The 14,819-nt window shown below is 45.7% G+C and overlaps 1 protein-coding gene across 3 annotated transcripts in view; it reads right to left on the bottom strand.

Moving 5' to 3' along the window:
• The window catches only part of Nfe2l2 (nuclear factor, erythroid 2 like 2), a 33,974-nt gene extending 19,161 nt beyond the window's left edge, over positions 1-14,813 (bottom strand). For 2 of the 3 annotated variants that reach the window (XM_023719179.1, XM_023719178.1), the window contains exon 1: positions 14,678-14,813. In XM_023719179.1, the coding sequence (XP_023574947.1) occupies positions 14,678-14,722 (45 nt within the window). In that variant the 5' untranslated portion in view covers positions 14,723-14,813. Of the gene's footprint in view, positions 1-13,736; positions 13,858-14,677 lie in introns of those variants that run through there. The other variant, XM_004634791.2, reaches the window with a different exon arrangement.
• Positions 14,814-14,819: the final 6 nt, after the last annotated feature.

Here is a 14,819-nt window from a genome sequence, read left to right as displayed (position 1 = left end):
AAAACAGAACATGGGGGCCAGGGAGATGGCCCAGTAGAATAAGCACTTCCTTGGCAAGGGCAGAAGGCCTGAGTTCAATCCCCAAAAAAAAAAAAAAAAAAAAAAGAAAAGAACTTGATCAGCAAGTTTCAGACTGTCAAGATTGTAAAATATTTAAGTAAATTAAAAAACTGAGAAATTATAAACATCTAAAATATGTACATAAATTAAATATAATGTAATACAATGTAAATACTGGATAGAACCTGGAAAGAGAAAAAGTAAATTAACTGAAAACTAAGATAATACAAATAAAGTAGGGATATCAATCCATAATAATGTAAAATATTGATTGATTAAATATCACAAGTATATTATAATCATGTAAGATTTAAAATAGGTGAAACTATACATAAGTTTCTTGAGAATTCTGTACTGCTTTGAAATTTTTTATAATTCTAAAATTGGTCTAAAAACTATTTTTTGCTTTGCCGTCTGTCAGACGCTTCAAGATGATCAACTGTAGATAAGATGAAAAAATGACAGGCAGATATAATTACCAGCCATACTTGTTGCTTTCAGCTACTTATAGTATCATAAATCATATTCATCTAAGAATAGTAATATGCACTGTCTATATATTATAACAGCCACAACTAATCTATTTAGGTTCAATGATGTTTATAATATTTATTTTTTAATTTCCATCAAAATTCATTAAAATTAAAATGCAGTCCTGGGGTGCATTAAGATCACACATCAGGTACCTGAGGTGACAAGTGTCCAGTGGCTACATGATTGGGCAGGACACCTGCAGCGGCCCACAGAATGAACCCCACACTCCCCTGGAATCAATTCTAGTGAAGCAAGCTTCTAGTTAGCAGACTCCAAGGAGACCTGGCGTACACTGGGAACATGGGCCCTTTCAAACTACACTAGGTAGTGTTCACATGGTTTGCATAAAGCTACCTCAATGACCGGAATGAGCTACTATGACTCGGAATTGCTAAAAGTGACTAAAAGGACTTTCCACCTTATTCAGCAAAAGGCGCCTTGGGTGTCACACAATTAATTTCCTAGATTATTACAATGGTTACCTGAAGAATGAATAGGAATAAGAGGCTTTTGGTACTGTTTTGTTCCAATTAAGGAAGTGAATGAATCCTAAGTTTGGAGTCAACTGCTTCCAGAAATACACATTTGAAAATGCCTGGTGTGCACTGTGATTGCTTGCCACCAGGAAGCAAACTAGACCTCTGAAAAGGGCAATTATCACACTGGGGACATAGCTCTGTGGTGGCGTGCATGCCCGGCATGCCCAAGGCCTCAGATTCATCTCTAGCAGCCAGGGGGACAACAACAACAAAAACAAAATGACTATATATGTTTAAGTTGGCATCTTTAATGTAAGTATTTCCAATTAATTCGTTAAATAATTATGTAGACATGGGGATTACCTAGTAAGCCTTGAAACAGATCTGAAAATGAGAGAGCAGTGCTGACTCTACCTCCACAGGCAGCTAGGAATGAACAACGCAGCCTACCGTAAGAATAATGGCCACCACTGATCACACACTTTTTATGTGTCCAACATTATTCCAAAACCAAGCATCCAAAAAAAAGAAATGTGTGTCCACCAATCAATCCAGGTGGGCAGTGTCCTCCTCTGCACTCGCTGGAGCATGGAAGATGAAAGACCGTTATCTAAGAAATGATGCAGGCGAGCTCCAACAAAGGCATGTTTACATTTCAGAACCAGAGTGCTCACCCATTCAAATAATGGGGGCTCTTCTGAATTGCATAGGTTTCTTTAGCAAAGCTGCAGAGGGTGGTGGGGACGCGGGTACCCTGGGACTTGTGCTGCTACCTGGCTGCATGTGGTGACCAGGGCCAGCCACCCAACCTCACTGTGCTATCACCATCCACAGTGACACCAGACCTCACAGGACGGCTTTTCACATGAAAAAACAGGTTGATGCCCCTTAAAAAATATGAAGGCCCACCTGGGGCAGGGCGGTAACAACCCTGATCCAGCTCCTGTTCCCAATGCCCAGTGATCAGGAGAAGTAGCTGCTTTTTTTTTTTTAATAATTTTTTAATTATTTATTTTTTTTTATTTATTACTTTTATTTATTGTGTGTGTGGCCAGCTCAGCCCACCAGGGGGCGCAGCTGGCTGGCATGTGGTGCTGGGGGATTGAACCGGGGTCCCTGATGCTTTGCTAAGCTTGTTCTAAGTAGGTGCTTTAGACCACTGAGCCATCTCACCAGCCCCAAGTAGCTGCTTTTTAGGTCTCGGGTTCTAGATAGTGAAGCGGTTAACTTGTTTATGTAACCTGTACTTACATAACACAGGGGTGGAAATGTAAAAAAGTTTCCCCAGTGTTATCGACGGCAAGAATCTTCGAAGGTCTGCTTTTCCTTCACTGTGCTGTCTTTTCTAAAGGCCACATTTATTTAGGGGTATTTATTACAAAGTGTTTTAAGATCTTTATAGAAAGGGTAGACATAGGGTGAGGTCAAGGAGTAGGGCGGCTGGGTTTCACGTCCACTGATACGCCAGCTTGCCTGAAACTCCTCATGACCATGTAACTTGCCTATGGACACCAGTTTCTAGGCCTAGAACCCCAGAGGAAGAAATTCTGCCCAAGTGAAGGAGGGAAGGTTCTGATACAGTGTAACAACTCTGGCAGGGGCAGGGAGTCCAGGAGCCAGAGGAGGAAAGAGCCCTGGGCAGTGTGTGGGCTCTGCCAGCCCAGGGCACAAGGTGAAGCCTGGTGGGGCATCTGTTTTTCTGTCTCAGGAGGCTTCAGTCTCTACCCCAACCAGGTGCCCATATAAAGCCAGGCTGTGCAGAGGAAAGACCACAGGAGCAGGAGACAAGTCCAGCAGACAGCACATGGATGGCCACGCTGTAACGCAGCTAGAATTTGGTTTTATAACTGCTTTTTTTGGAGGGGAGTGTGGAACCAGGGATTGAACTCAGGCCCTTGTGCTTGCCAGGGAAGCGCTTATTCTACTGAGCCATCTCCCCAGCTACGCAGCTAGAATTTGGGCAGAGTGGCGATGGAACCCCAGGTCCACACACATTCAATCATCCCAACAAAGCAGTAACATGATGATGACAATTACAGCCACCACTTGTCACATGTGAACTGGACCCTGGACGTCCTGCCCAATTCTTCATCTTGCTAACTCTGGAGCACTGCAGCCTGGGGAAGGTGAGGTCTAAAGCTGATGCGGGCAGCACATCCCACCGGGCCCTCGAGCCCAGGACCTCTCGGGCCCTTCACTGAGCAGACGGAGAAGGCTGTTCGCCCACTGATCAGTACCCATCAGGCCTGAGCAGAACACAAATGCCCAGCACTGGGGAATTCGGAGACTGTGGCTGGCCCTTCACCACCACTGGAGACCCGCATCTGTTTGCTCGGGGCTCACGCGAGAGAAAAGAGGATGCTGTTTGTTGTTTGTTTTTTCTTTTTGGGGTGAATAGTGAAAATTATTATGAATGGAAGCCAAGGCTAAGCCCATTATACCTGTTGGAAGACTAAATCGATCCTAAGACACCAGAAAGAAACAGTTTCCCTGTGTCAGTTTGGGGAAGGGAAGAATCTGTTTTGAAAGCAAATGGCAACACCTGGTTGGCTTTTCCTCTACTTCCGCCAGGGAATGAACAGAGCAGCGGATGGATACAAAGCAAGCGCACAGTTCGCAAGGTTAAGCAGAAGCAATTTCATGGTGGGGCCAACAAGGGTAAGTGCACTCTCCCCCTTTAAAAAATTCTTTTTAAATGGCCAGTAAAGGAGCCGTTTAAAAGATTCTCAGTACCCTTGCCGATGCGGACCAACCGGGCCATGGTAAGCACGCCCAGGCGACAGGGGCCCCTGGGCCCACGTAGGCAGATGTCCAGCGTGTGTACCACACATCACTTCCCCAGCTCAGGTGCTCTGGCTGCCTTTTCCCAAACTTTCCATGCTCCCAGGTCCTTGTACAGACTCCAAACACTCACAGGGCACCAAAAGCTCTACACAGGCTCCCCCAAGTTAACCTTTTCAGCCCTGATGACAAAATACTCTGCCACAGCCAGCCTCACACCTGCCCCATTCCTGGGGTTTCAGTTCACCTCCAAGCCTGAGCCAGATAAAATCTGCCAGATGGAAAAAAAGAAAAGAGGCCAGTGAAAAGTGCTACCTTCTCTGAACATCTCAGGTAAAGTGACATTTTCTCACGTGGCATTGAGAAGGACCTGTCATATACCACAGCCTAGTTTCTATTAAGTCCCAAGCTTACATTCGCACATTTAATCAAGCAACTATTACGAAAACCCCAAAGGCTGGTGAGATAGCTCAGGGAACTAAATGCCTACTTAGGCAAGCGCGGGGACTGAGGTTCGATCTCTGGCACTACATGCCATGCTAGTCCCACCCCCAGGTGCGCTGAACCAGCCCGAGACTGGGTGTGGTGGTGCATGCCTGTAAACCGAGTGCTGGGGAGGCTGAAAACAGGAGGATCACTAGAATCCGAGATATAAATAAAGAATATTATTCTTTAAGTACTCTAATAAGGTACGGTATCATATCTGAAGAACTATTAACATCTCTTTGACACATACCTCTTACAGGTAATAAAATTGATTTTTTTTTTTTTTTTGGGTGGAACTGGGGATCGAACTCAGGGCCTTGCGCTTGCCAGCAAAGCGCTTATTCCACTGAGCCGTCTCCCCAGCCCCTAAAATTGATTTTTAAAGAGAACAAATGGAATAGTATCTTGAATGTTCATTAAAAGAAATTCACAATTTGGACAGTATAACAATCAATCAATAAATCACTATAACTTCTGGTTAAGTGTATTTTCTTCGAGGATATGAGTTGTTTTCTTCAGACTGACATCCAGAAAAACAAGGAGGCAAACTCACTTTGCCCCCATATTCTAAACCTTTTATCCTAAGTACTAAGCTATTGCCATGTTATCTCAACCTACTTAACTATTTTACAGCTTCCCTGATTCTTCTCTCAGTACTCAGACTTCTTGAAAAAAATGTGTCCAGAAGAAAAGGTGAGAAAGGCCCAAAGAAATACGGTATAAGTTTTAACTTTATCTCCTTAGAAATTAAGGGTAATGCTTAGTTTATCTTTTTAGCAGCAACTCCCCGTAGCTGTGGGTCTGCATATGAGTAAAAATTACTAAATCAAGGGCCAGGGAGATGGCTCAGTGGAATAAGTGCTTCTCTGGCAAGCACAAGGGCCTGAGTTCAGTCCCTGGTTACAAATCAATCAATCAAGTAACACTGCTGTGTATGAATGGATCTGACAGGACACTAACTGTACCTAGTCCTTCTGGTCTCTCAGCTTTCTCTGATCTCTCTTCCACTGCCTGCTTGACTGGAGAATAAAAGGTATGAACAACCAGCCACCTGGGAAGAGGGGTGGCTTTCCTACAAAAGCCAAGGGAGTTAAGAGCAGAGATTCCCTGACAACAGGCAGTAAGATCCTGGCCTCACACTCGCTCTACAAGTCTCTGCTACAGGGAAATCGCTCCAGGGTTGATAACCACTGCCTCCTAGAAGCTGCTGGAATTGTAGAGACGGGCGAGTCTGGCCATGTGCAGCAAAGCCCCCTCTGGTAAACACTGAAAGTAGAGACCTTGCTTTACTACTCTTGGTAAAGAGGCTTATTCATTTAGTTTCAAACAAAATGCCTGCAGCCTTTCCACAAGTAGGGAAAGGGTAAAACAGGTATGCCCCACCAAGGGAGGTTACAAGTTATGGGCATTCAAAATCCCTGTCCTGGGGCCAGGAGATGGCTCAGTAGAATAAGCACTTGCCTGGCAAATGCAAGGGCCTGAGTTCAATCCCTGGTTCCGCCAAAAATAAAAAAACATAATCCCTGTCCTGCCACCTGGACGACTGACTCAAAAACTTCTTTGATAGGTTTCGTCATCCATAAAAATGGAGAGATCTCCACAAAACTACTGTCGACATCTAGTAAGAGGATGTGCCTACAAGCTAAGCAGGTTGTCAGTAAATGCCAGCTTCTTTCCTTTTTTCTTCCCCAATAAATGGCCAGTACTTGTCTCCAGTTACAGGTCTAGCCCCTTGGGCTCCACACCTGCAGATTCAAGCAACTTCAGTTGAACATATTAAAAATTTTGCCCCTGTACTGAATAGGTACACATTTTGTTTTCAAATATGCATACTTTCCCCCCAAACAATACTGTATAACTATGTACATCATATTCACATGTGATCAGGTATTCTGTGTAATCTAGAAATTATTTAAAGTATACCAGAGGGGGGCCGGGGAGATGGCTCAGTAGAATAAGCACTTCCCTGCCAAGTAGAAGGGCCTGAGTTCAATCCCCAGTTCCACCAAAAAAAAAATAAATAAATAAAGTATACCAGAGGATGTGAAAATACTACGCCCCTCTGTATAAGGACTTCAGCAGAGTGGGTTCTGCTGTCTGTGGAGGGGGGGTCAGGAACCCATGTCCCTGGATGCTGCAGGCCGACTGTGTCCAGATGTGACAAAGGCAGCCTCTCCCCAACAAAGGAAGCGAGCTGGTTATATGACCTTAAATGAAAGAATAATTGTTTCCTCCAGTTATTATCTCCTGGTATACCCAAGCTCTGACGCTTTAAAAAGTGTACTGTTATCAAGTTAACTTTGGAAACTTGAAGCACACGAGCCTGGAGCCCTAGACTTTCTCCAGAGCTTTGTAGTGGTGGAACCGAGAACAGAAGAGATGCTGTTTCTACTTAGGGGGTTATTCTATCCACATCTCTCTAGGACAGACCTTACTTCTCAAGGGTCACTGAAAGAGACAGGAAGTCACACAGCTATCTTGAGATGCGTCTCTCCACCTCCCTGAATCAGAGTTTGGAAGCTGCTGCTTCAAGAAGGCCCCCAAACATGCAGCGTGGTATGGAATCTTCTAGCGGGATGTGAAAGTCTTCTCTGGTGAAGAATTTGGACCCAGAGGTCTGGTTCCAGCCTGTGAACAAGCCGCACATGTGGGCTGGTGGGGGCCTGAGCCAGCAGCACAACACAGCCTAGCCCTGTTCCAGCCCTTTGGAGCTGGTTTTACAATGTGCATTTCATTATGTTCTATTGAGAATTACCAAGGACATAAAATTACTTCTTCCAAAATGGGCAACTTTTCCTACTTCAAATAAAACAAAACACTGAGTTTTAACTTTTGGAGGTTTTCATTTCCTGGATTTTAGCCAAGACAATCTTATATAAGAGATTATTTACTTATTTATTACATTATTATTATTATTATTTTATGTGTTTGATACATGGTCTCACTAGCAGCTCGGATTCACAGTTATCCTCCTGTTTTCAGCCTCCCCAGTAGTGCTGGGGTTACAGGTAGGCACCACCACACCTGGTGGACAACTCAGTACCCCTGAAGGCTGGGCCGGCGTGGCCTGTGGTGCTGGGGACTGAACCCAGGTCCCTGTACTTGCCTAAGCAGGCACTTAGTCCCCTGAGCTATCTCGCCAGCTCTCCATGTCCTGGATTTTAATGGCTAAAAAAATTGGTTTTCATACGCAAAAAAAAAAAAAAAAAAAAAGACGTATCTTCAACACTCTCTCGGCACAGCAGCAAGTCCCCGTCTCCAGAACTCTGAAACAAACCACGGAGCGCAGGCCCTCAGGCGGCGCGGCGCTCGGGAAGCTGCTGCAGCAGTGCGGCTCCATCACACGCCCATGGCGCATGGCACCTCTGAGTCTGCGCTGCTCTCAGCCACGACAAAGCAAGCGATCGTTTGCCCTTCTACTCTAATCCCCTGGGCTGGCGAGCTTGAGTCCTGCACCCACGTGCAGTATTCTAAGTTTTACTTAAGGAGAGCAGAAAAGGACTGTCAAGTCTGAAGAAAGGGCAATGTCTATACTCTTCTTAGTGGGCCGGGCACCAACATACACAGTCAGTGGCCCCCAACCCTGGCTCATTTCTCTCACACCAACATCAGGACTAATCCACCCAGCATGTTAACTACATTCCTAACAAGAAAAGACAGGGCACTCAGCCGGAGAAAACACAAGTATGCAATGCCTGCAGTCAACACTGAAATCCTTCTGTTTCGAGGTCCTTTAAACACAGGTCATGTAGATTACTTAGCACAAAACTCTTAATAACAAAAGAAGATATTTTCAGAATCTTTAAACAATAGGAGGGGCATGTTACATGAACTTCAAACTTCTGCTGATTAGAATTTTACAGATATATTCTTGAGAGGTCACTATATACCACAGGGGCAAAAGACAGGACTGGAGACAACCATGTGACCAGAACAGCCTTCAGGGAAACACAAAGTTGGTCTTTATCAAGCAGATACACTAGCCAAAAAAATGGAGCTACTCAAAGGAGTAGGGATGTATGGGAGATGTTGGGGTTTTCTTTGTAACAGGGAAAGATAGAGGCTCAGGAATGCAGAGCTCTGTAGGATAAGATTCGGTGCAGGCCCAACACCCACCGCAGCTTCAGGGCATTCCAGCTGCCTGTTCTATGTGTTGTCCCCAAAATCTAGATGACTCCTTATCTGCAGTGTACCTTTCTGGAAGAAAAAAAAAAAGTGGAAGGTAAGTTCTACTAGGTCACGTACTTAAGTCTTTTTTTTTTTTTTTTGCGGAACCGGGGACTGAACTGGTCAAGGAAGCGCTTATTCCACTGAGCCATCTCCCCAGCCCCTTAAGTCTTGATAACAGGGTTATCCCTCAAAATTTGAAAAGGGACTTAAAGAAATGTAGTTCTGTTTATTCAATTTGCACCATTCCCACCCCCCAGCTTTTTTGAGACAGTTTTATTATACAGTTCAGGCTAGCCTTAAGTTCAGTTTGTAGCCCAGGCTGGTCTCCAACTTGCAGCGATCCTCCTGCCTCAGCCTCCTGGGTCCTGGAATTATAGGCATATGCCTATAATAAATGGCTTATTTGCTAAATTTTATTTATTTATTTATAGGCAGAACCGGGGATCGAACTCAGGCCCTTGAGCTTGCCAAGGAAGTGCTTATTCTACTGAGCCATCTCCCTGGCCCCCTGAATTTTAAATATTCACCAGGTTCCATGAAATATAGTTCCCAGACTAAACATTAATTGTAATTCCATGAAGGTCTGTGATCAAATTAAAAATATTTCACGATTTCAAGGCAGAAAACCTAACTAGCTTTCCTAAATCACTGATAAGGTAACTTCAGGGCACCCAGCACTGAGTTAGGTGTGTTAGGGCACTGGCTCTCAAACCTGAGGGTGTGATGGAGTCCCGTGAGAAGCTTTAAAATGCTGGACCAGCTGAACTCAGCCCAGAGATTCTGACTATATGGGGAACATGGCCTGAGCATCAGTTATTATAATAAAGACAGTAAATCTAATACAAGACAAACTTTGAGAACCACTGTAGGAAACAAACATAAATATAAAACATAGAGGTAACTCTAATGCCTATCAACTGATGATGGGTAGACAAAACATGACTTATCCATATAATGGAATACTCTACAGCTACTGGAGTTTTGTTTACTTTTTATCTTTTTCTCTTTTGGCGATCGATACTGGGGATTGAACTCAGGACCTCGCACTTGCCAGGCAAGCGCTTATTCTACTGAGCCATCTCCCAGGCCCTGCATTTTATTTTTTTAAATGTATGTATTTGGTACAGGGTCTCACTATGCAGATCAGACTCATATGATCCTCCTGTTTTCAGCCTCCCCAGCACTGGGATTGCAAGCATGTGCCGCCATGCCCCATCTCAGTGGCTAGTTTAGCATGCCTGGGGGGAAAGCCCGTGCTACACGTGGTGCCAGGGATCAAACCCCAGTCCCTGCGCTTGCCTAAGCAGGCACTTAAGTCCCCTGAGCTATCCCGCCAGCCCTGGCGATTAGATTTTAAAGGCCATTGAAGTAAACTGTCAAAGTTATAAGGAAAAATCAGATAAGCACAAAGTGACCCGACATTCTTTTCCTACACAATCATTTTTCATTTTCAGAGGTGACATCCTGTCAGTGTAGCGCTGACACTATGGGCCCCCAAATTGCCATCTCCACACTTAGAAAAAGGATTGACTCTCAGGACGGCCAAGGAATTTCTAATAAAGTTTTGAGGTTGCAGGCGGTAGTTGGGTTGCAGTGACACTCAAGAATCAAGAAGGGGGGGGCCTGCCCCTTAGCTCAGTTCTTTAAGTGGCTGCTTCAACAAAGCAGTCAGGCTCAGGTTGCTGTGGTTTGATCCCCACAACTCAAGCCAGCCAAACCTGCCCTGAAGGCATTCAGAACAAAAAAAAAAAAAAAAAAGTCAAGAGGGTCTCTGAAAGACAGAGCTGGCACTAGAAACCCCATGTTGGCCCTGGATTTGCCTTCACTCCTACCAGAGAGTGGGGTGAACCAATGTATATGCTAATATACACAGAGACTCTGAAATAGGAGGCTTTCGATACACAAGTGTTATGGTGCATATGCTATAAAAAAAAAAAAGTGCTTCTCACCCTCAGAGTTCTTAAAATTCTTAATGTAAAGTAACTAAAAGGTATTCATTGTGGCAAGTGCTGTAACATAGAAACGGCCAATTTTAGGGCAGGTTTTTAATGGTCTTGTTTTGTTTTGGTTGAGGAGTTAGTGTAAGAACACCATCTGTACTTCTGCAACACTGTTTAGGAAAGTGAAATATTACATACTTGAATAGTTGTGCTTTCATTTCCAGAATCATCAATTGACGAAATCTTGGTCTATACCATGGTATCAAACCTAGGGCCCGCATGTTATCGTTTCTCTTTTAAGACAAAAGATGCTAATGAGGGGCCAGGGAGATGGCTCAGTAGAACAAGGGCCTGAGTTCAATCCCCAGTTCCACACACACATACAAAAGATCCTAATGTATAAATTGTTCCCTGTAAACTAAAACCTCAGCGTTCAGGTTTGTGGTGTTGGCGCTTCATGATAAACAAGTGGGCTTGGGGTCACAGTTTAGGCACGCATCTCTAAAGCGTTCGCCATCTCTGCTCTATACCTTACTAATACTTATCCATTGATATTTATTTAAAAGCAAAACGCAATGAAATTTCAGTCACCCCTAAAACCAGGTCACCAAAATACTAACTGGACTCTCCATTTTACAGTTAGCTAAACCACTTTCTGATGTGCAGGTGAGCTACTACATTTAGTAAACATGCCTCCTCCACCCTGACAGATTTTGGTCAACTTTCTGAAGTGGCTGGCCAGATAATTAAATGCGAACTTTAGGCAATCATCCATCCGATCCTAAAAGTTGTAGCATGCTTCATTCAGACAAATCAGATAACAATTCTGAAAATAATTTAACAGCAAGGACTAAGAAACAAAGATTAAAAAAAAAAAAAAAAAAGCAACCCAATATGTTCCTCTAAAAGCTCCAAATAAACTTCAACTGGATAGACTTGACGAGTGTTTGCTGCAATTCAGAAGTGCCAAAACAGGATTAGTGTTAAATTGGAACCAAGAAATTTCTGCTAGCTGGTTTCCACTCAAACCCTCCTCTTTTCTCCCCACTTTCAACCTGGTTTAACCCTGTCCGCCATCTTCCTTCATCACCATCTACTCACTAACAAACTTACTTTAAAAATAAAAAGCCCACAGAAGAGAAGGTACCAAAGGAGACTCCAGTAGCTGTGAGATTTAATTAAGAAAACAGGTAATGGAAAATGTTGGGCCACATCTTGAACACTGCGGAGCAGCAGTAGTCCCACCTCTCTATATTGAAAGCCACCTCGCCCTCTGTGCTGGGGGTGGCGCACGACCTCGGAAGGCCCGAGGTCACCCCTCCTGTGCTTCAAGAAGGTCCATCCTGCCCTCGCCCCTGGCATTGACAATAAGTGGGAAAGGTGCAGACAGTCATCTTCTCGGTCCTGCTTCTTCTCCCAGTTCTCATTCTATCCACTTGCTAAAAGTGAGCTTTTCTCCTGTTTAAAGTTTAACTAGTCTCATCTAGTTTGGAAGTGGTAATCCTCGGGGCCCCAGGCTCAGGTTACTTAGGTCTGAATCCTACCTCTGTCACTCAGCAGTTGTGTCACCTTGGAGGCCTTCAGGCCTCTTTCTGCCTCTTTCCTAACCTGGAAACAGCAGGTAATAGTGTTTCACAGGGGTTGCTGCGACCTTTGCATGTTATGGTGGACAGTTATCACACCGCCTGGCACCTCCAAAAGTTGCCCAGTAATTTGCCTTTCATCACCTTAGTGGCCAATTCTTCCTGCACACTGAAAAGTTAACCCAATTTTAAGGAAAAGTAAACAGGAAATATTATTCATACAAATGTATCCAGTAAATGTATCTAATATAGGAACAGAGAAAATCAAATTCCACAAGGCTCCTTTTCTCATGTGGTTTGGTCAAGGACAAATTTTCTTCAGTAAAAAGAAACAAAGAAAAAGTATGCGTTTGGGTCTCATCTCCTCCTAGTAACCCTGAGGATGCATGTTTTGTTTTTTTCCCCAGCACTGTTTTTAAAGACCCAAGTCAACAAGAAGGAGAAATTTCAAAATGGCCCACATCATTTTTGCTAGACTGATGTGAGCCGTGCATTTAGCCTCCTACATGCTGCTTCCATGATGTCCTGAGTGGTTTCCCATAGATCTAAAAAATCTAAAAAGTCAGGGTGTTCTTGCTTCACATTCATTCGAGATGTAGAGATCTGTCCTCTTCTTTCTCTGTTTGACTTTTAAAAATAATCTTAGTCTGTCTAGTCCAAGAGCAACTTCATCCTTCATCCAGCAAAGTACCGAGCTTTAGCTCCCTCAGGCACCCTTGAAGAGTGCTAACAATGATGCTTTGCACCCGAGGGAGACACAGAATCTCAGGCTCTCCTTACTACTCTGCCACGGCACATCCGGCACATCCTTTGCACTCTGTGCACAAGCCTGAATCCCCAGTACCACTTCACATCTGGAGCTTCTTGTGACCACTGGTTCACATCCCTGACTCTTCACATCTTCCTGGACTACATATAGATCATGATTTTAACAGGAATCACAGTCATAGACTGATTATAAAACTGATTTTAAGTTTTATGCCGTTTTTTATGTAAACTGATGCCTAATTACTAAGACAAAACCAGTTATAGTTATCAAACCTAAGAAAACCGCAAGATTTAAGAAAAAGCAGTCCATGTTTTATGCATTTTTGTATAAAGAATGTTGTATCACACAGTACAGAGGGAAAAACCTAAAACTGAGGCTTATATCATAGATCCTTTAGTTAAATAAGCATTCCTATGGGTTAAAATCAGAAAATACAATTTATTCTTTCATACTACACCAGAATAGAATTCTAGTCATTTTGGGGGGTAAGTTTAAGAAATAGAACTTTAAGATCAACTACAAGTAATGCACTGTCAGTAACTTAAACCCTTATATTAGACCTTTAGGATCAGTTACATTTAAGACCATAAACCTACTGTCATATCAAATTATACATTTCCTTGAACATTTTAAAAAATCCACCTACAAAATAAAATTAGTAATATAAATATCTACTTTAAATGTCCCTACAAAGCGAACACAACCTTCAGTTTTATAACATCTCTCAAAATGTATCAGCAAACTTATGAAACTCAAGAGTCCCACCCTCTCTGCCCTTACAAGGAGGATTATGTGCTAAGAAACTAAGGCAAATCCTCAAACAGAAAAGGAAAATACAGAAAGGACCCAAGGGAAAAATAATACCTGAGAGCAAAAAAATTCAGTAATATCCTAAAAAGCAGTAACAACTCCAATCTATACTCGCAACTCTTACCCTTGACGGCACAGAACAGAATATCCTGCCTTATACATTTTGAACTTCCAATTCTGAAACACTAAATCCAAAGACAAAGCCGCCCTGGGGAAAACAACAATTGCGCAACAGATCAACAGCTCCAACTTGTCCCCTGGCCCCAGCGCGGCGAGGTTTGCACGCTACCGGGAGGAAAGGGCCAACTGAGGGCCGCCGTGACAGCCAACCGGCCGCCGTCACCGAGGCCAGGGCCACGCACACGGCGTGCACTCCCGGGAAGCAGCGCCGCAGTAGCTGGCAGCCCCGGCGCGGGCGCCTCGGACCTCACGGTCTGCGCTCCCTGCGGGAGCGAGGGCCGGAACCTAGGAGCGCGCGGGGCTCGGCCGCGCCGCACGTCGTGGCGTCGGGGCGCACGGGGCTCTCGGTGACTTTCGCTCCCGCCCCCCGAGCGCCAGGTCTCCTTGATCAGTGCCGCCGCCAGGGCGCGACCCGCTGGGCTCGCCGTCCCGGCACAGCGCGCGCACAGACGGCCGGCGGGGAGAGCCGCGAACCTGCAGCCCGCGGAGGCCGAGGGGCCGGGACGCAGCGCGGGCGGGGGCTCGGCGCTCGGGGCGCAGGGGCCTCAACTCCCCCGAGAGCGGCCCCGTGACTAGGCACATTTTTGCCAGCTCCAAGTCTGGGGTGCCGCACAGCCCCGGAAAGGGCTGGCCAGCGCCGGTTCAGAAAGCCGGCGTCCGGCCCCACCGGCCCCGCCGCCCGGGAACCGCTCCGAGTCGGAGTCAAGAGCCGGTGCGCCTGGAGCCGCTCGCCCGGCCGCCCTCGGGGCGCGGACCCGCTGGTGACGGTCCGGCCGCGCGTCCCGAGTCTCCGCCGCCGCTCCGGGCTCAGCCCGGGGCTCCCTCTGGGGCTGCGGTCCCCTCCACCCCGCCGCGTCCCGGCAGCACCACGGGCCCGGGCAGCACCTGCTGGGACGGGAGTCCCGGCGGCGACAGCTCCAGGTCCATCATGATGCTGAGCGGCGGTCGTGCGTGGGCTCCCGACGGCGACGGTCCCGGCTGCCCGCCGACGCGCGGGCGCGCAGAGCGGGGCAGGCGGCGGCGGCGG

Source organism: Octodon degus, unplaced genomic scaffold (genome assembly GCF_000260255.1).
Source record: "Octodon degus isolate 3935 unplaced genomic scaffold, OctDeg1.0 scaffold00065, whole genome shotgun sequence".
In the NCBI taxonomy this organism is placed as follows: Eukaryota; Metazoa; Chordata; class Mammalia; order Rodentia; family Octodontidae; genus Octodon; species Octodon degus.
This window is presented reverse-complemented; position numbering and strand designations above follow the sequence as displayed.